The sequence below is a fragment of the Rhododendron vialii genome, chromosome 9a (assembly GCF_030253575.1).
Source record: "Rhododendron vialii isolate Sample 1 chromosome 9a, ASM3025357v1".
NCBI classification, from domain to species: domain Eukaryota; kingdom Viridiplantae; phylum Streptophyta; class Magnoliopsida; order Ericales; family Ericaceae; genus Rhododendron; species Rhododendron vialii.
The window spans coordinates 26,714,076-26,735,827 of NC_080565.1; the positions used below are offsets into that span (position 1 = coordinate 26,714,076).

Here is a 21,752-nt window from a genome sequence, read left to right on the forward strand (position 1 = left end):
ACGTTCTTTCTAAAGCTCATGAACTTCTGATGTAACACGCTCGCAACAAAAGCCAGAGCAGAGAAAAATACTTGTCAATGCTGCAGGTGGAGGATAACATTCTGTGGTTCTATCATCACATAAAAAATAATGCAGACGCTTCGATGTCCAAGCATCCAACCTAGAAACGCTTGTTTCCACAAATTGTATGCACACATGCGCTAAGAAGTCTAAAAACACCCATGCCAAGACAGCTACAAAGGAAGAAACGAAAGTACCATGTCAATGCGCTGTCCTGGAGAAATCCTTTGCAAGGTTTTGTCAGATCATCCTCAAAATACTGATAATAACTTACATGGGAATTTACAGATCCACTGCTTTTTCTCCTTACAATATGACAAAGATGAAACAGCAAGGCCCTCACCCATCTCCATAAGATGGTTAAGATGATTTACCACCGTTGACATAAAACGGAGAACCCTCAAGCATCTCATCTCAAAACCATCTAAGATGTAACTGCTCATGCAGGTATCACCAACAAGACCCTAAGTTATAGATTTTCGCTATTATCAACAAGGTTACAAGAGGAAATCAGAGCGCTTGTCTAAGAGGTGGCAGATTCCTTTGCAATCTTGTCCGCTTTGGCAATGACCTCTTCAATACCTCCAACCATGTAAAATGCCTGTTCAGGAAGGTCGTCATATTCTCCATCCAAGATGTCCTGTTGGAATCAAGGAAAACAGTAAGGGACCAAATGCATTTATCTTTGCAACAGCCAGAAAGACTAGCTATATATTCTCCAGAAGTACAATAGTAAGATAAAGTCACAAGCATAACAGTGCCAGAAAGACTAGCTATATATTCTCCAGAAGTACAATAGTAAGATAAAGTCACAAGCATAACAGTGCTTAAATCGCTTGCAAAGCACCCACTTCAGCCAACATATCACACAACCTATGACGGAAGTAGTGACAGAAGAACAGAATGATATTGGCTATCAGCCATATGAGAAGTATTGAATCCGCTTTTCCTTGCAAGCATATGTAGCACCCCTCAAAGTTGAGTCACTACCTAAAACACTACAATGTTTTGTAGGAAACACGACAAGATGGAATACCACACCAAACACGGGGTGCAGAGCTATTAAATCATCAACAAGACCACCAATCTACAAGTCTTCATTAATTGTAATGTAGGAGTGGAAATAGAAAGAATAAATACCAAACTATAGTTCTGCATGTATACCCTTGGGAGTCATTCCACTAAGCATTGTATTACATGCTTTACAAGGCTAGAAAGGGGACAACCATTAAACTTTACAAAATTTCATGTTGGGTTGAGTTGGCAAACAGAAGTTGCTAAGCAGGTGAATGCGAAAAATGAATTGGGACAAATACTTTATAAACAACAAAAGGATGGTTTCAGAGTGTAACTACCTGGAAACTGGTAATGCTTTCCTTCAAATCCACGTACTTGCCAGGGGCACCAGTGAACACTTCAGCAACATGGAAAGGCTGGCTCAGGAACTTTTGAATTTTTCGAGCATGAGCAACAGTCAACTTGTCATCTTCACTGAGTTCATCCATTCCCAAAATGGCAATAATATCTTGAAGGTTCTTGTAGTTCTGAAGAACTTTTTTGTACTCCACGAGCAGTATTGTAGTGTTCCTCTCCCAAGATACGTGGGGAGAGCATACGAGAAGTAGAATCAAGAGGATCGACAGCAGGATAGATGCCAAGCTCGGAGATTTGCTCAACAAACAACCAAAAACATTGTTAAGGGTTTAAACAGGTTTGATTGTGTCACAGTAGACGGAAAGCGAGAAAACATGTCTGTCGCAATAACACAGTTGTGGCATCCAAGTGAGCAAAGGTGGTTGCAGGAGCAGGATCTGTCAAGTCATCAGCAGGCACATAAATGGCTTGGACAGATGTAATGGAACCTTTCTTGGTAGTAGTGATACGTTCTTGAAGACCACCAAGATCCGTAGCCAGAGTTGGTTGGTAACCCACAGCGGATGGGATACGGCCAAGCAAAGCAGACACCTCTGAGTTTGCCTGTAGGATGAAAACGATAAACATAATATACATGGCAAGAGGGGGAAAAACATACAAGCACAACACACAAAAAAGAAAAGTTCATTGAAACTCTGCCTGCCTACCTGGGTAAACCGAAAAATATTGTCGATGAAGAGCAGCACATCCTGCCCTTCAGCATCTCGGAAGTGTTCTGCGACAGTCAAACCAGTAAGACCAACACGAGCACGGGCACCAGGTGGTTCATTCATTTGTCCATAAACAAGAGCACACTTGCTTTCACACTGAATTCAGTGGACATAGAAAATGAAAACAGAACCGAAACAAAGTTAAAAACACTCTAGTGCGGATCATTGTGGAACAACCTAAACTAACATTAGAATGCATTAACCTGCTTATCACCCAGTTTAATGACACCACTCTCAATCATTTCCCTGTACAAATCATTACCCTCCCGAGTACGCTCGCCAACACCAGCAAACACAGAGAAACCAACTGATTGAGGGTAGGGTATTAATTAACAAAGAGAACACTAGCAAATCAATGCACATGACTATCACTTTCACAGTTTCACTAACCATGGGCTTTCGTGACATTGTTAATAAGTTCCATAATCAGCACTGTTTTTCCTACACCAGCACCACCAAACAGACTAATTTTTCCACCTCTTTGGTACAGTGCAAGAAGGTCAACCACCTGAAAAGAATAATATGGATATGGCGTGAATTCAGGCAATGAGAGTTATCTAGGCCCAAGGGTAGGATGCAGGAAGGAAATACACAAACAAAGGTTGATGATAACTAATTAAAGGTACATAATTTCCTTCAAGAATCAAAGCGGAACTAACAGCACAAACCTTTTAAACTGATACATTACCTTGATCCCAGTTACAAGGATCTCTTGTTTGGTTGCTTGCTCAACAAAGGCAGGAGCTTCTCGATGAATTGGCAAAAAGTGGTCGATTTTTATGGCAATATTGGAACAAAAATGACAAGCAATCAAAACTAAGTTCAATTATTATAGGTACCCAAAATTTTACGCAAAAAGTGGAGTGGACGGTGGAGATTTCATCTTAGAGCAGTGTGGATCCTAATCGGCGTGAATCTGGGCCTCGAATTTCAAGTTTGAGTACGTTTCTGGGGTATCTAGCAAACCATGATCAAGTAAAGTTGACACCACATAATTTAGAATCAAAATTCCCAACCCATAAATTTATCCAAAGTTTCAAGGGAAGTTAAATTGCTCACTGATTTTGCCTCTCTCATCTATAGGCTCTCCGATAACATTCATGATATGGCCCAGGGTGGCCCTACCAACAGGAACCTACCCATGATTCGAAGGAAACTAACATTAACTTTTGAATAACAATCATTCTACAACCACAAACACTTACACAAACCCACTCACATTCACATTGGGGCACATACACACTACATTTCTAGTGTGTGTGGGACCCATCAAAATATGTGAGTGTGTGTAAAGTGTTTGTGTAAGTGCGTGGTTACACTTACACACTCGCATCTTTTTGTGGGGCCCACACACATTAGAGATGTAGTGTGTGTGGGCACCAATGTGAATGTAAGTGGGTTTGTGTAAATATTTGTGGTTGTAGAATGATTGAATTAACAGAAAGGAAGGTGGAGTATACTGAAGAGGCATCCATTCACCAAAAAGTATATAACATTGAAATCACTGGGAAAAAAAAAACCAAAACAAAGCATTGTATAGGTAGAAAACTCAAACAAAAGAAGCCCAAAGAGAAGTTCCATCTGGATACACTTCCCAGTTAGTGTTTCGCTTGTAAAAACTAATACGACTAAAAATAAATCAATTTCCTAGAATTCCCTGATATGACATCTTATGACTTATATGAAGTCAAAACAGCCTTCCAATGTTGATTGTGACTTAAAAAGAAAGGGCAAAATAAGAAATATACTCAATTATGCCCATTGAAAAGTCAAAATGGACATACATTTTAGGACAGCAAAAAATGAAATCATGGGCCAGACGGAGGGAGCAACCAAACGAGGGAAAAATCACAGAGCTCTCCAACTTCAATCCACCAACTGCCAAAACGCCCACAACGATAGAATAAAAGAGCAGGGCTAATAAACAAACCGAACATTTGATTGTTCAAGTTTGGTTTCAAAAGATGACCATACGTTCAAATTTGGCTTCTTTTTTTCTTTTTGATAGGCAATTTGGCTTGTTTATTAGGCGAGCCAAGCTCAAACGAGCTTTATTCGAGCAGATCACGAATAGCTATAAATTTTTTAAACATCATAACTCAAAAGAGCCATGCAGCAGCTTGTTAGAGCTCGGTTTTGAAAGGTCAACGAACTTTTAAAAAAAGTTCAAGCTTAGTTTAATTGTGCAGCAAACCCATCGCCCAGAAGCATTTAACTAGTTAATACGAGCTCGAACTTGAACGGCTTGATTTGTTTATCAGCCCTATAAACCAGCAGCAAATTAGTGGAGTAACTTACAGTAATTGGGGAACCGGTGTTCAGAACCCTCCGACCACGCAAGAGCCCTTCGGTCCCATCCATAGCGATGGTCCTAACCATGTTCTCCCCCAAATGCTGCGCCACCTCCAACACCAACCGAATCGAGTTATCAAGGACCTCCAGCGCCGTCAGAATGGGCGGCAACCCCTCGTCGAACCTGACGTCGACCACGGCCCCGATGACCTGGCAGACCTTCCCGAAGGCGCCGGCGCCTGTAAACTCGTCGACGATCTTTCCGGCGGGGAGGCCGGCCTTCTGAGGAGGAGGAAGAGGCGGACACGACGAAGTGGGGGCGGAGGTGGCGTAGTCGAGGACGCGGGTGAGCAGGAAGCCGGTGGGAGAAGGGCGATGGTGGGAGTACTGGGGAGATGGTGTGGGGATTTTGAAAGGAGGTTTGGGAGGGGAGCGGTGGAGGGAGGTGCGGAGGAGAGAGGAGAATAGCCTCCGTGTCGCCACGGCCGGTCTGGTATAGAGAGAGAGAGAACGAGCTGGTACTAGTGCTCCTCTACAGTGCCCCGGCAATTGTGCATTTGTGCGTTTTTTTTTTTTCTCCTCCCGCAATACAAGTTGTGTCGATTTAGTTTATTCGCACTTCGAATTAAATTTTTTTGAAATAATTTAATTAGATATTCGAATTAGTTTATGCATACTTTAATTTATTTTTGAAACCCAAATCACCCCAACTCACATTAATACGCTTGCTCTTGAAATGATGTGACTTAAAAATTATTGATAAAAAAAATCGAACCTTACACTTTGCGGAGGAGACCAAGAAAATCTCTTTGGTACGTGTTTTCATTGAGAGTGACAATTGTGGGGTTAAGTTTTTGTTTTTTTTTCCTTTTCGGGATTGATGTCCGAAATTGAACCGCCGTTTTGCATCGTACACGAAGCGGTCTTCTCGATTAAAGTAATTTTTTTCTTCTCATTTTGACTTTCCATATCAACCCGATGTGTCAAACGGTTTGGGCTTGACACGGCATGGGCATGGGCATGACATATTTAAATGTGGCGCAGTACGGCATCAGCACGATTTTAGATGGTTCCGGCATGTTTAAATCTAACACTGCACGACATGAGCATGGACATAGCATAGAAGCGAGTCGGGCACGGCATGACACAACACGGTCAGCACGACACGAACATGGCCCACCAAATACTAATTTTAATACAAAAAAATATTAATTTTTTTATTTTATAACATTCTACACTGTTTGTGTTGATAAAGATTTTACGCTTTTTGAAAAAAAAAATCTTTCCGACAAACTCGGTTGGAGATGTGCCGACATGGGCACGGCACGACTTGATTAAGTAAATAGGCTAACACGGTATGACACAATTAAAAAATAGCATGACATTGCACGATAAAGTAAACGAGCTGGCATGGAACTAAACGGGTCATGCCGGCACAACACAACACGATAAAGAAAAGTTTATCTGATAAGAAGAACTCCCATAAACAAACTCCAATTTCAATTTTAAATTCAAGTACTAATACTTTCATAATGCAATTTTTAATTCCAATTTCTATTTCAAATTTTTTGTTCTTATTCAAATTTTTTTTTTGCATTTGTTAGTTTTTCATCTATTTTTTGAGGATTATTATTTCTTTATGATGAGAGGAATTTAAAAAGTAAAAAATTACAATCAAAATCTAATTTTTTTGAATAAAGACGAAAAAAATTGGCTTATTTTTGTCTTTATTCAAAAAAAATTGGGTTTTAATTGTAATTTTTTACTTTTTAGATTCGTCTCGTCATGAAGAAGCAATAATCCTAAAAAAAATCAACAAAAAACTAACAAAAATGATTTTTTTTGAATAATAAAGACAAAAAAAAAAGCCATTTGACTTATTTTGCCAAATAACCCCTTAACTCTTTGAAACGTCATTGATTTCATTTAAGTTTTTGTGTAAAACTTAATTAAGTGCAAGTTTAAGTGAAATAAATCCTTCAAATTGTGAGTTTAAATAATAAAATTATGTGACGGGTTTACTGACGTACTATAAATAGGAGTATTTGAACAAGATTTAAGATCCTAAATCATGTCTGACTTTTTTTACAAATTTCTGCCAAATAATTGTAGTTAAGTGGTTAAGTTCTTGGGCCATTTACAACCATTTTTTCAAAAAAAAATCAAGTTATTGGGTCATTTACCATCGTTAAATATTAGTATTAATATCGAGTAATACACAAAATGCCATGTAGCTAAGTGGTTAAGTTCTTGGGTTACTATTCAACAGGCTGTGGTTTCATATCTCAGCACTACAATTTTTTTTGGTGAAAGGCCTTTAGCTGCGGTCATTTACTATTATTTTTTCTTTTCTGACACTTGCTTTACTAGCAAAAGAATTCTAACGCCATTATAGCCGAGCGGCGATCATTTACCGTCATTTTTTCTTTTCCGACGCTTGCTTTATTGGCATTATGAATTCTAACGCTATTACCGCCGGAAATATTTTTACCGGCGATTATTTAATGCTGCCAAAGCCAAAATTTGGCGTAGTGACCAAAGACCTGATGCTGTTAGTTGCTGAGTTTCTTATGGTATAACAATCTCAACTTGTGGGTGCTCACTCGAACACGCGGCCGTCTCACCATGTTGTGGTTTGATCAGACGCCCCGAGTAAAAATGTTACCGAAGTGAGGAAATGTATAATCCAGAGGTCCGGAGCACTCATTGAGAAACAAGATGTTCAAGAGCACAATTTCACAGTTTCAATCATTGCATTTAAAGAAGTGTTCAAGCACGATACCAACCTATTTTCAAATTCTGTTTGTTTATCAGGACATCTGCATTCTACGTTTTCCCTTAAAGGAAAGAATACCAACTCGTGTGATTGATTAGCTGTGTTCCTGTGAATGCTAACTCTGTTTACGACATGGAAGTCAACAATCCGTGCTGGTCTTTTGAACTTTTTCTATGGCCTTTCGCGCCTGAAAGAACGACGATAAAGAAAAAAGGAAAGATGTCATAGCACAAGATATCATCAGAAGTAGAAAATTACCAGTACTCGTTCGAATGAAAGTAGAACAAGAAATAGTACTAATAATTAACTTGCCTCGAGTTCCCAATCGGTGAAGAGATTTACGGTAACAAGTGCTATAACTTGTACAGAAAGTCCACAAATTATTCCCATCCAAAGTCCCTGTTTGTCACAATTTAGAGATCGAGAACTTCAGTATGGGTGTTGAGAGAGAGAGAGAGAGAGAGAGAGAGAGAGTTTGTACCATGCCTCCAATATGCAAGACAAAAGCAAATAGCACAGCTGAAGGAATTGCCACGACATAGTAAGCACCAAGGTTAATGAATGCACACAGGTTTTGCCACCCACATCCTCTAGCAGCCCCTGAGATCCCAATACACCACTGTTACACAAGTATTGAATCCTACGTATATAGAATCGCAAATAAAGAATATACGGCCTTCGGTTGTCCTTTCAAACAAAAAAACTCTACGTTACGGCTCATAATTTGAAGAAGTAATGGTCACACCATTAATTTGAAGAAGTAATGCCAACGACACATGATTCTAGTAAGGAACGTTGTATAGGTATGACAAAAGTGTTGACTTTTGAGGCCATGTTTTGGCTCCATCCTATACAAATGCAGATTTGCATTTACTCAGAAGATTTGGCGTGGGTTGCATTGAATGCAATTCATTCTCCCATGTGGGTGATTGAAGTCAAAGATTGGCAGCCTATGAAGATTTCTCAAGCCACGCTCAAATCAGGAAAAATCTCAGGCGTGGATTTGCATTGATCCTCGCATGGCCATGAACAGTGAAGTTTGCACAGCCTATAAAATTCGAGCTTTGCTCCATGTTTTTGTATCTCTCTTGAGTGAGAGACCAGAGAGTGGGAAATCAGAAACGTATCTGATTTTGTATCAGTTTGAGAGAGTGTGAGTTTGAGTGATTTGTAATCCTCCTCCTCCTAAATATAATCTGGCTGCCCCCCGTGGACGTACCCGATTTTGGGGAACCACGTAAATCTTTGTCTCTGTGTTTGTGTGTGTGTTTGTGTTCTGGTTTGATCCTTAGTTTCCGCAACAATTGGTATCAGAGCATTTGGTTACCAAGAACACAAACTCTGTTTCGGCTCTGTTTTCCGTTTCTGTCCAGAAAATTACAGTCACGGAATTCTGATCAAAAACTCAGTTTGATCACTGAGTCTCGTGCGTCTCTCCGAGACGATTCCAACGCACCAAGGCCCGTCGCGAACCGAGCACCACAGAAGCAGAACGCTCCGTTCGACGGCGGCGTGTTCACCGCGAGTTCTGTCCAGATAGAACCCAGTTCCGAAAAGTGATCGGAAATTTTTTTTGATCAAAGACCCAAATTCGGATTGTTGAGACGATCACAACGGTGGTCGGAACGTCGCCGGAGGTGGCCGGAGGAGCGAGCACGCGCCGGTCAAAGGTGGGGCGTGCGGAGCGCGTCAGATCTGCGCGCGCGCGTGGATAGCACACGCTGGCGTGTGGAGAGCGTGTGCCGGTCAACGCCACATGGGCAGTCAACGCTGACTAGGCGATGAGTCAGCGGCCCAGTCAGCAGCCACGTCAGCGAACACGTGGCGGTGCCACGTCAGCAAGAAGGGTCCCATTTTGGTGACACGTCAGCGGTCAACTGTCCACGTCATCCGGTCAACGATGACGTGGCAGTCCAGTCAGCGGTACAGTGGCTGGTCAATGGTCAAACTGCCAGATTTGTTTTTTTTTGTGATTTCGGAGCCGTCCGAACTCCGTTTTGCGCCCGTGAGTAGTCGATTTTGACTATCTCGACGTTCCAGATCCAACCCCGTGCCCCGTTTTTCGAGATTCCGTTCCGAAAAAAACTGTTGGGAGTATTTTCAGCGGTAAAACTCTCGTTTTTGACTTCGTTGGATGTCCAGCATCGACGAGGAGAGCCCTAGTGTTGTTTCTTCAACACCTATGGACAAATCATCAGATAGGAAGACTTCAGACGAGCCCTCGGTCAGTTCCTACATGAGGAGGAGCTCGGTTTCGAATGCCAAATTCGAAGTGGATAAGTTCGATGGCACAATTAACTTCGGCATGTGGCAATGCGAAGTTTTGGATATTCTAAATCAACAAGATTTGGAATTCACTTTGGAGGATCGTCCTGAGGATATGTCCACCTCCGATTGGGACAAGCTTAATCGGCAAGCTTGTGGCACGATCCGTCTTTGTTTGTCCAAAGACATCAAGTATTCCGTCATGAGGGACAATTCAGCCAAGGAGTTGTGGCAGAAATTAGAGAGCAAGTACATGACGAAGAGCATAGAGAACAGACTCTACTTGAAGAAGAGACTGTATCGTTTTCAGTATCAACAAGGTGCGTCAATGAACGAACATCTAAATAGTTTCAATAAAATTTTGGCCGATTTGCAAAACCTTGATGTTAAAATTGACGATGAGGATAAGGCACTTTTGTTGATAAATTCTTTGCCTGATACATATGACCACTTGGTTACTACCTTACTGTATGGAAAAGATGAAATTCGTTTTAATGACGTTTGCTCTACTTTGATTAACAACGAGGTACGGAAGAAGGATCAACAAGTTCATCGAGATCCCTCTTCATCAGCACTATCAGTAAGGGGAAGGACTGAATCGAGGAATAGACAGTCCGGGAGGAGACAGTCCAGGTCCAGGTCAAAAGGCAAATCAGCTGAAAGGAATCAGAAATCCGGTGATAGGAAGCAGATTGCAAAGGATGAGTGTGCTTACTGTCATGAAACGGGGCACTGGAAGAAGGATTGCCCCAAAATCAAGGAACAACAACAACAACGAGCGAATGTTGCAAGAGGAGAGGTTGACGACTTGGCGTCAGCCTTGATTGTTTCATCAGACACGAATTCAGATGAATGGATTCTGGACTCGGGATGTACCTACCATATGTGTCCCCATCGGGACTGGTTCTCAAACTTTCAGGAGATTGACGGTGGCGTAGTTTTGATGGGCAACGACAATGCCTGCAAAACTCAGGGGATAGGTACAATCCGACTCAAGTTGCGCAACGGTACAACCAAGCTTTTGACAGATGTCCGGTATGTCCCGGATTTGAAGAAAAATTTGATTTCTCTTGGAACCTTGGATGCAAAAGGTTACAAGATTACTTTAGAAGGTGGAGCCCTGAAAGTAACCCATGGTGCATTAATGGTCCTGAAAGGCACTCGGAGGGGAAATTTATACTTCCTCGACGGGCGCACAGTTACAGGAGGAGTAGCCATCTTCAACAGCAGCTCAGATGATGCTACAGATGACATTTCCCGACTCTGGCACATGCGCCTAGGTCATGCCGGAGAGAAAGCTTTACAAGGATTGGTGAAGAAAGGTCTCCTAAAGGGGGCCAAGACAGGGAAGTTTGGATTCTGTGAGCACTGTGTTCTGGGCAAACAGACCAGGGTCAAATTTGGCACCGCAGTTCATCGTACGAAGGGTATTCTGGATTATGTTCATTCAGATGTTTGGGGGCCCACAACGACAGCAACTTTTGGTGGCAAACGGTGGTTTGTCACGTTTATTGATGATTTTTCACGGAGAGTATGGGTTTATCCCATGAAACGCAAGGACGAGGTCCTTGACACCTTCCTTCGTTGGAAGCAGAGGGTGGAGACTCAGACTGGCAGAAAAATCAAGGTACTTCGGTCAGACAACGGTGGTGAGTATACTTCAGATCCCTTTCTCAAAATCTGTCAGGAGGAGGGGATAGTCCGACATTTCACCGCCGCGAAGACTCCACAGCAAAATGGAGTTGCAGAGAGGATGAACCGCACTTTGGTGACTAAGGTGCGGTGTATGTTGTCCAACGCCGGTTTGAGCAAAGTATTTTGGGGAGAGGCAGTCGCCTATGCCTGTCAGTTGATCAACAGGCTACCGTCAGAGGCACTTGGCGGACGGACTCCCATGGAGGTATACTTTGGTCAATCTTCGATTGATTACGATCGGCTGCATGTATTTGGTTGTCCTGCTTATTTTCATGTCACAGAATCTAAGCTGGATCCTCGAGCTAGGAAGGCTATATTTGTTGGCTTTACTCCAGGTGTAAAGGCCTATAGACTCTGGTGCCCGGAGTCTAAGAAGATTATTACCAGCCGAGATGTTACTTTCGATGAGTCGGCCATGCTTCAAACCAACTCTCGAAAGGTTAACACCATTCCAAGGTGTTCAGATCAGGTGGAGCAGTCAGAGCAGGTGGAGCTAGAGGTTCCTGTAGTTCAAGTTCCTACCATTTCGCCACCACAGGAGCACCACAGTGATGTTTCAGATTCGAGTTCTGAGTCTGATGATGTTTCAGTTCCCGAGGCTATAGCGCCAACACAGTCTATTGCTACTAGCCGTCCGAGGAGGGAGATTCGAAAACCTGCCCGATATGATGGTATGGTTGCATACGCCCTTCCGGTTATCACAGGTGTTCCGAATACGTATAGGGAGGCCGTTTCAGGTTCTGACAGTTCTCAATGGAAGCAGGCTATGAATGAGGAGATGAGTTCTCTTCACAAGAATAAGACTTGGGAGGAGCTGGTACCACTTCCCAAAGGGAATAAAGCAATAGGATGCAAATGGGTCTACGCCAACAAAGAGGACAGTTCGGTCAAGGGTGGTGTTAGACATAAGGCCAGATTGGTGGCAAAGGGTTATGCTCAGCGCGAAGGGATTGACTACAATGAGGTCTTCTCTCCAGTGGTGAAGCATGCATCGATTCGCATTCTATTATCTTTGGTTGCGCAGTACGACCTCGAGTTACAGCAACTCGATGTTAAGACTGCATTTTTGCATGGCGACTTGGACGAAGAGATCTATATGTCACAACCAGATGGTTTCAAGGTCTCTGGAAAGGAAAATTGGGCTTGCCGTCTTCGCAAGTCACTATATGGCCTAAAGCAGTCGCCACGACAATGGTACAAGAGATTTGATCAGTTTATGGCTACGCAGAGGTATACTCGCAGCAGTTTTGACCATTGTGTTTACTTTCGTAAACTTCGGGATGGTTCCTTTATCTATTTGCTCTTATATGTTGATGATATGCTAATTGCATCTAAGAGCAAGGTGGAGATTTCTCGGTTGAAGGCACAACTGAGTTCAGAATTCGAAATGAAAGACCTTGGAGAAGCAAAGAAGGTCATTGGGATGGAGATTCAGCGCAACAGGAAGCAGGGCACAGTTTGCTTATCGCAGACTCAGTATCTGAAGACTGTACTCCAACGGTTTGGCATAGATGGCAAAGCTAAACCCGTTAGTACACCGTTAGCCCCGCACTTTAAGCTCAGCGCTTCGATGTCACCTCGTACTGATGCGGAACGAAAACAGATGGCCCAAGTTCCGTATGCCAACGCTGTGGGATCCTTGATGTATGCAATGGTATGTACCAGACCCGATATTTCACACGCTGTCAGTATGGTTAGCAGATATATGCATGATCCAGGAAAGGGTCATTGGCAGGCCGTGAAATGGATTCTCAGATACATTCAGGGAACAGTTAATGTTGGCCTAAAATTTGGGAGAGATCAGAAATTTGGTGATCAGCTTGCAGTTGGTTATATAGATTCAGATTACGCTGGTGATCTGGATAAGAGGCGGTCAACTACTGGTTATGTTTTCACTATGGCAGGAGGACCAGTTAGTTGGCGTTCGACTTTACAGTCCACGGTTGCACTATCTACTACGGAGGCTGAATATATGGCGGTGACTGAGGCCATAAAAGAAGCCATCTGGTTGCAGGGTTTGATTGGTGATTTGGGTGCCAAACAGGAGCACATCAATGTCTATTGCGATAGTCAGAGTGCCATTCATTTGGCAAAGAATCAGGTGCACCATACCAGGACAAAGCATATAGATGTCCGTTTTCACTTTGTTCGGGAAATTCTAGAAGAAGGGGACATATTGCTTGAAAAGATTGCCACTGCAGACAACCCAGCTGATATGTTGACAAAGGTTGTTACTGGGATCAAGTTCAATCATTGTTTGGACTTGATCAACATCTCTCCGGTTCAGAGCGCCTAAGGGCGCATTGGGGGCAGCATCGGATCTTGGAGAATTGTCGCCAAGGTGGAGATTGTTGACTTTTGAGGCCATGTTTTGGCTCCATCCTATACAAATGCAGATTTGCATTTACTCAGAAGATTTGGCGTGGGTTGCATTGAATGCAATTCATTCTCCCATGTGGGTGATTGAAGTCAAAGATTGGCAGCCTATGAAGATTTCTCAAGCCACGCTCAAATCAGGAAAAATCTCAGGCGTGGATTTGCATTGATCCTCGCATGGCCATGAACAGTGAAGTTTGCACAGCCTATAAAATTCGAGCTTTGCTCCATGTTTTTGTATCTCTCTTGAGTGAGAGACCAGAGAGTGGGAAATCAGAAACGTATCTGATTTTGTATCAGTTTGAGAGAGTGTGAGTTTGAGTGATTTGTAATCCTCCTCCTCCTAAATATAATCTGGCTGCCCCCCGTGGACGTACCCGATTTTGGGGAACCACGTAAATCTTTGTCTCTGTGTTTGTGTGTGTGTTTGTGTTCTGGTTTGATCCTTAGTTTCCGCAACAAAAAGAACAGTAAGATAAGTGATGACAGAAACCAATGGCGGAGATACTTTAGGGTGCATGAACAGCGGGTCGGCCATCCGTTTAGCCCATGTAGGCATATCCCTACTCTAGAGGCCGAGCACAATCCTTATTCTAACATTGATTAGGAAACAAGAGTTGTGAGCACAAATTCAAGGGAGAATTTTTCATAAGTCCACTATACCACTTTCCAAACCCACTAAGTCCATTTCTAAATTCTATAACCTCCTAAGTCCACTAATCTATTAATAAGGATATAATAATCTTGATTAGTCTAATATACCCTCTGTTTTGAAAAAAAAAATTGCCCCGTTATTTCCTCAATTTCAAACATATCCATTTATTCATTTAATCCCATTCCCCCCCTCCCCCCCTCCCCCACTTTTCCAGACGATCCAGCCCATTCCCCGTCCCTGCCGATTACTCATTGCCGCTGGTTCACTCCTCACCTGCTCGCCGCGGTGCACTCCTCCTCCTCCTCCTCCTCTCCGCCCTTCGTCGCCATCCATGGTTGTTACCACCATGGCCGAGACGAACGTACTCGCTTGTGGTGATGTTTGGTTCTTCAAAATTGATGCAGAGCAATCAAGAAATCAAACTGTTACCATGAATATGGGCATGAGGCGGCATGTGACTTTGGAGATACTTATTATATGCTAATATTCGGTGCAGTGCAGATCGTAATGTCTCAGATACCCGATTTCCATAACATGGAATGGCTTTCTGTCGCTGCTGCAATCATGTCGTTTACCTATTCTTTCATAGGACTGGGACTTGGCTTTGCAAAAGTTGTAGGTATGGTTGCCCAATTCCCTCTGTTGAACTTAGAAATAAGAAACTGCATTTTGGAATGAGATGGTACAAAATTCTCTGATGGTTCATTCCGAACAAACTTTGGCTTATACGACTGCAATTTGATATTTCCCATAGATCTGTATCAGATTTTTGACATGTTTTACTTCGTATATATGGTTATATAAAAGTTGTTGGAATTAAGATGTTACTGACGTTTGTTTAGTTGTTGTTGGATACCATATATGGTTATATGTTCAGCTATGTTAGGGTTTTGTTTTTTGTACTTTTGATTAGCTGTTGTTGGGTAACATATATGGTTATATATATAGTTATACATGGTTATGGTTGTATATTTATGCATATATAAATATGTGGTTATATATTCAAGTCTATAAACGGTAGTCCAATTGCACTAAAACTGTTTTTTTGGTTGCTTTTGAATGTTTTTTGTACTTTTTTTTGCTGCTGTTAAGAAACATATATAGTTATATATTCAGGCCTATATGGTTAACATATATGGTTAATTTAGTGTTTTAATTGCGAGTATATATGGTTATATCAAACTCTGATCATTATATGTTCTACTTTATTGAATTGGTCCGCGCAGCGGCCTTACTGACTTATTATTTGTACATTTTTTCAAAGGGTGAAGAGTATTAAGTTACATGTGAAGTTGACTGTGAAGAAGGCAACAGTGACAAAGGGAAAGAAGTTACGAGATCTCTTCTTCTTCTTTTTCCCATTTTTTTTAGAGTTAAAAAAGGACAGAATCTCATGTATAACGTTATAAGGTTATATGTTTATTTTTTGTCACACTTATTATGTTTTTTTGTGTGTATTTATTTATATGGCAAAATAATACATATAAGGTTGTTTGTTTGTTTTTGCATTGTAAACATATATAAAATTATTTATATACGGTTATCAGAAGCAAGTCAATGAAGCCGCTGCGCGGGCCAATTCAATAAAATAAAACATATAACGTTATATGTGAGTTTCTGTGCTGTGAAACTCCAAAAAAATAGTACATATAACATTATATGAAAGCTGCTGACTTGTGTACCTCCCAACAAAAAAAGAACATATATTGTTACTCGAAGCAAGTCATTGAGGCCGCTACGCGGACCAATTCAATAAAGTAAAAATATAATGTTATATGGGAGTTTATGTGCAGCGAAACTCCAAAAAAAATATAGAACATATACCATTTTATGTTAATATATGTACGTTCAGATGTAAACGTGGAATGTTATATGTTCTTGTATTATAATTAAAAAGAGATTTCAAAAACTCATATAACGTTAAATGCGAGCCGATAAATGAGTATATAACGTAAAATGTAAGTATCGCACGTTAAATGAGAACTGATGAACGAGTATATAACGTTATATATGTACAATTACGTTATATACAGTGTATCAGAAAAGGAGAATCTTTTGTCGCTTTATTCCAACGTAACTGCTGGGATTTCAAACGTAGAACGGATAATGGGCTAAAAATATGGGATTTGAATGAAAAGGGTAATCTTCTCTCTCTCTCTCTCTCTCTCTCTCTCTCGTTTGGACTCTGTTTCCCTTCTGGATATAGGAACAACGTGAATATGGGAGATTTTATAGGAGTGGGATATGAGAGATTTTATAGGAGTGAAATATGTCAGATTAACAGTTTTTAAAGGTAAGGGTATTTTGGTCCTGAACTAATTCCTTTTTTAAGGCCTCACCAAAACCTAATTAGTGGACTAGAGGGGTTATGAAATTTAGAAGTGGATTTAGTGGGTTACAAATATGCTATAGTGGACTTCCCAACAATTTTTTACAAATTCAAACCAACTATGAGAAATCCCCTTGATTTAGTACCTGACAGCACACATTGAAACCCATCCAGGAAGTCAGATAGTGCAAGCAGTGGCATCATCTTTGCAACATAGCTTATCACTTCTTCTTCATTGCAATAGAGCTTTCCCCACAAATGTCTAACCAAAATAGTACCTGTTCCCACAACCGCGCCCTCCACCACGGCCACTACTACCATAACACAGAGAGCTAAACGCGCACCTTGTGGACGACCAGCGCCCATCTCGTTAGAAACTCGGGTACTACAACAACAAGAGAACACCAAAGGTTATGGAAAAAACCCAAAGAAACAAGTTATTATTGCAAGAATGTTCCGCATATCTATTTATATTGTTCTGATGGCTGGATTGTTTCATGTTCGTATAAGGCTCATATCGTGTCTTCGAGAGGGAATTTGGGATTCGGAAGCCAGTATGGTTTGGGAATACAGTTAAGAAAAACTCTATTTACGCTCGACTTACTCACCTTATTGCACCACCGAGACCAACGGAGATCATATACACCATCCAACATGTGTTGAGGCTGGGAAAAATGCACAAGATTAACTGAGATTTACCTTTAGTCTTCAAATTATTAGTTATGTTTGGATTCAACTCTAGCAAGAAAATTATTTGCTAGTATTTATCAACAGAAAGAAACACTTTTTGTAAAACATACCTTACTGATAACACTGATGTCTCTAGCTGTGGATTTGGAAGAAGACCGGATAAAAGAACAACCATCTCAAACGACCAATACTCTAAGCTGCAGCTCAGGTGATCAATCGAAAGGTCAATTACCAAACCATTCGTATCACGATATAATCAGCAAAGTGTTTCCCACGAGCAATCACATCGAAACCGGAAGCAGAAAACAACATGACCCGGAAACGTGAAACATGGTGCAGAAAGACAAGGAAAAGACTATGCTTTGACTTCTTAAAGTGAACAAGCATTTTGTTTCTACATTTCAATTTGAAAAGATGAATGAGCAAAAAGCATCCAAACACTGATCCGGATACAGAGTCATCTAATGCACGTGATCCTATGAATGCACTATAAAAATCACACGCATTGAACGACTGTGTCTGAAACATTACGGACAAACAAAATTAGACCGAAGAAGTTTTCTTTTGGAGTATAAGAACCCGAATATCATACTTAAAGATACTTTAATTTCTCTCTTTTTTGTTTAACTGTGCTCAATGGATTCGCATGAGAAACTCAACTTACCAAATCATAAAAGCCGAAGGAACAGCAAGCTTCAAAAACCCAACCACATCATCCAACCCCTCCCTCGAAAACCCGGTCCAAGTCTTCGCACAATCGGGAGACAGCGTCACATAAGCCCACAACAAAACCACATTAACCCAATTCGACACCCCATTCGCGACCGCAGCTCCCCTGCTCCCCATACCAAGCCCGAAAACCAAAACCCAGCACACCGGGACGTGCAACAAGGCCGTGAACCCGTAAATCATCACCATCGGAACAACGACGCTCTGGGTCTGGAGGAACCGGCTGAGGCACTGGAGGAGAGCGTAGGCGAAGAGGGATGGGATCATCCAGCGGTTGAAGGTCCCGGCTTCGTTGGAGATATCGGGGTTCTGGCCGAAGAAGGTTAGGATGGGGGCGGTGTAGAACCAGACGAGAGAGAGAGGGATGGATGCGGCGAGGAGAGACAGCATGGCGCGCTGGGTGTGGATGCCCAGCATGTGGTATTGTTTGGCTCCGTAGGCTTGGCCGCAGAGTGTTTCCAGAGCACTTCCCATTCCTAGCTATAACGAGAAGTAGTTAGAGATGATGCAGAACTCCGGTAAGATTTTGAGTTGGAATTAGGAGAGTTATATAGCAGCATGAATGATTAGTCCAGTGTGAGAGTTGGAAGCTAGTTTTTGGACAGGTACTCCTACAATTGTGTCGTTAGTCCATTCTTGTAAACTTATTTTTCTTCTTCGTTTTGGGTATTTTGTTCATTTTTTTTTTAAATTTGTTAAATTCGCATTATATTTTTTGAATTAAGCATCCTTCTTGACAAGAAGAGTTTAAAAGTACAAAATCATGACGGAAAACAAAAAACAGTTTACTAAAGACGAAAAAATATCAAACAGTTGTCTTATTTGTCTAAAGTGTCGTCTTATTTGAAGTTTTTCAACATCGATCCATATTTTTATACTTTTCCAATTTGTCTTGTTGAGAAGAACGATTTTAACCCCAAAAATAACGAAGAAAAGCTAAACAAAAAGTTACGAAACGTAAAAAATATCGAAATAAGTTTCAGACTTCTAAGTTCACAAAAAACGCAGCTTAATTTTTAGTTGTGTCGAGTCATATGTTGATACAAGTCCCACTTCACCATCACTTGTTATAGATTGAACTCTTGATTGATGTGCCAAAATTACATTCCCAAAGGAGCCAAATTTAACAAGCCAGAGGAATTGCGAAAGTCAAGTTTCAGTCGAACAATATTTTTGGCAAGGAGATTTGCCAAAGCGAAAGAACATTTGAAATGGCGAGCTTTTTTTCCTTTGCAAAGCTCAGAATGTGCAAGAAGTCTCGAAAATCAGGCCACCAATGGCCTGGTTTTGCCATTTCCTAAGCACTATTTGGCAAAAGAGATGACAAAGTCATTTATCACCGTATCACAATCACATTTGTACGTTGTTAGGATTATAATTCAAATCTTAATGAAATGATCCAACGAAGGAAATGACTTCAGCTCACGACCCCAAGTGATTGGGACGTAAGGCTCGGTTTGGTTTGGTTTGGTTACTGTTATGATCTTTGTTTTCGTTCTATGCCCAGTTTGCAATCTAACAGTTCACCTTGATTGGCTTCTCTCCCCTATGGATATAATTTGCTCCCAAACATCAATCTCGGCACCCAAACAGGGCAAATTATTGGGTACATGGTACTCCCCGCAAACAAAAGATCGCCGCTACACAATATTGGTAACTCCTCGTCTACCAACCACTCGACAAACCAAAATGAATGATAATGTCTAGAACTGCATATTTGTCGCTACGTAAATGGTTTGGGGACTGCTGAATAGCTACTCCCCAGACAAGCCAACTATCTATAGTCTGAACATGACGGCCTGATCTTAAGCACAATAGCAAGAATCTGAACATAACAGCCCAAGCCCATAAGCAGGGACGGATCCACCCAGGGCACGTGTCCCCACTATGATTAACAGGTGCTCCTACTAGGATATATTTCTGGATCTGTCCCTGCCCACTAGGGTAGTAGGACTAGAGATGGAGATAAAATTAAAGCACCCAAATTTTCAAAAACACAAGAGGATAGTTGAAAAATCATTTGAGCTATAGTTACCAGGACACTGAAGCCGGAAACAGAAGCGAAGGAAGTGGCCAGGGAAGCAGAGGACAGAGGGAGCTCCCCCAGGTGGCCTACGAACATGATGGATATCACTTGCAAACAGTACTGCAGCAGGCTTACTGCTATCAGGGGCCCTGCCAACACCACCTGCTTCTTTCCCTCTTCCAGTATTTCTTCCCTGACAATAAACCAGCCGCCTTCTTCTTCTTCTTCTTCATGATCTCTTCTCTCATGGTTTGGAGTAATGATCAGACGAGCTTCAAGACTTGACTTTTTTCCCCCATCCATTAATTGTCCTTAATTCTTCTGTCTTGGGGTTAGTTAATGTGGAAGGAGAGAGGAGAAAGAAATAGCATATTCTCAACCACTCTCAATGTATTAGGACAAAAGATCGGTCAATTATGGATGAATGTAAAACTACTACACAAGTGGTACCCACCAGCTTAGTAGTAAATAATTTATGTGGCATTTGTGTTTCCATCTGATTGGGAATCTAGAACAGATGGGGGCAATTAGGAGTAAAATAAGTAAAATGAGGAGTTTTACACTCTACTTAATTCTAAGGGGGCCGCTATTCGCAGCCCTCTATTTTCTCCCGGAGCCCGTTAAAAATTTGCAAGTAATTACAACATGACCCCCTAATGTAAAATGACCTACTTACCCTTATACCTATACATGAAATGACCTATATGCCCTTATAACCAAAATCCCTAAATTATCCACTACCCCCTTCCCCTCAAAATCCCCCCAAAATCATCATTCACGTTTGAAAATAAAAAAAACACACACAAACCTCCAGTTCTTCATTCTCGGCTTTGTACTGTTCATCTTCTCTTCTCCCGTCTCTCTAAATCATTATTCTCTTCTTTCCTCTCTCTCAAATTTTTCAATGGAGGAGGAGCAAAGACCAAATATTGTATTAATGGAAGGTTCAAGTCCTTCCATTGATCCATTTTTTGACCCTCTTGTTGGATTAGATTTTGAAATTGAATCAAATTCTATTGGCAACCATATGATGGCAGAGGAGAAGAAAGATATTGTGATGGACATTGTATCTTGGAAGCCGCGTGAGGAGGTAAATTTTTCCATTTACAATGCCTCTGTTTTGTTGTTGTGGCGTCTGGATTTTGTAAACCCAATTTTTGAAGGGTTTTGTCGATGTATCTGGTTCGAACAGAATGAACAGAATAAAGTAAGTAATTTCGATAGCTAACCACTGTAAAATATTACCATACTCGACAGCTAGTTACCGAAATTGAGATACATTTTCAACATCTAATTACCGAAATACATGTTTCTTGTTTTTATAGTATGCATTTTCGACATGTAGTTACCGAAATATAATCTTTTTTTCAACAGCTAGTTACCGAAATGTATGTATGATTTTCCTATATAGTATTAAGTTTAGCAGTTCTTTACCGAAATTTGAACATATTTTCGACATGTATTTACCGAAATATAATATTTTCTTCAACAGCAATTTACCGAAATGTATGCATGATTTTCCCTATATAGATAGTTCGGCAGTTGTTTACTGAAGATTGAATATATTTTCGACATGTAGTTACCGAAATATAATCTTATTTTCAATAGCTACTTACCGAAATGTTATGTATAATTTTCCTATACATAGTTCGGCAGTTGGTTACCGAAGTTGGAACATATTTTCGACGTGTAGTTACCGAAATGTAATCTTATTT

At 41.2% G+C, this 21,752-nt stretch overlaps 1 protein-coding gene and 1 pseudogene across 2 annotated transcripts; both read right to left on the bottom strand.

The window, feature by feature from the left end:
• Positions 1 to 240: 240 nt before the first annotated feature.
• Positions 241 to 6,916, bottom strand: LOC131299754 (ATP synthase subunit beta, mitochondrial-like; annotated as a pseudogene).
• Positions 6,917 to 7,220: 304 nt separating this feature from the next.
• On the bottom strand, positions 7,221 to 20,421 carry LOC131302072 (protein DETOXIFICATION 16-like). Of its 2 annotated transcripts, none has more exons than XM_058328656.1 (7): positions 20,047 to 20,421; positions 17,947 to 18,221; positions 17,393 to 17,479; positions 17,201 to 17,257; positions 16,739 to 16,977; positions 7,754 to 7,872; positions 7,221 to 7,671 (listed from the first exon to the last, which is right to left on the bottom strand). In XM_058328656.1, exons 1-7 carry the CDS (start codon positions 20,338 to 20,340, stop codon positions 7,576 to 7,578), a joined length of 1,167 nt encoding a protein of 388 aa, XP_058184639.1. In that variant the 5' UTR covers positions 20,341 to 20,421; the 3' UTR covers positions 7,221 to 7,575. The 2 variants fall into 2 exon arrangements, with proteins under 2 accessions (XP_058184639.1, XP_058184638.1); XM_058328655.1 differs by having other exon boundaries at positions 7,223 to 7,671; positions 17,947 to 18,491.
• Between the last annotated feature and the right edge of the window lie 1,331 nt (positions 20,422 to 21,752).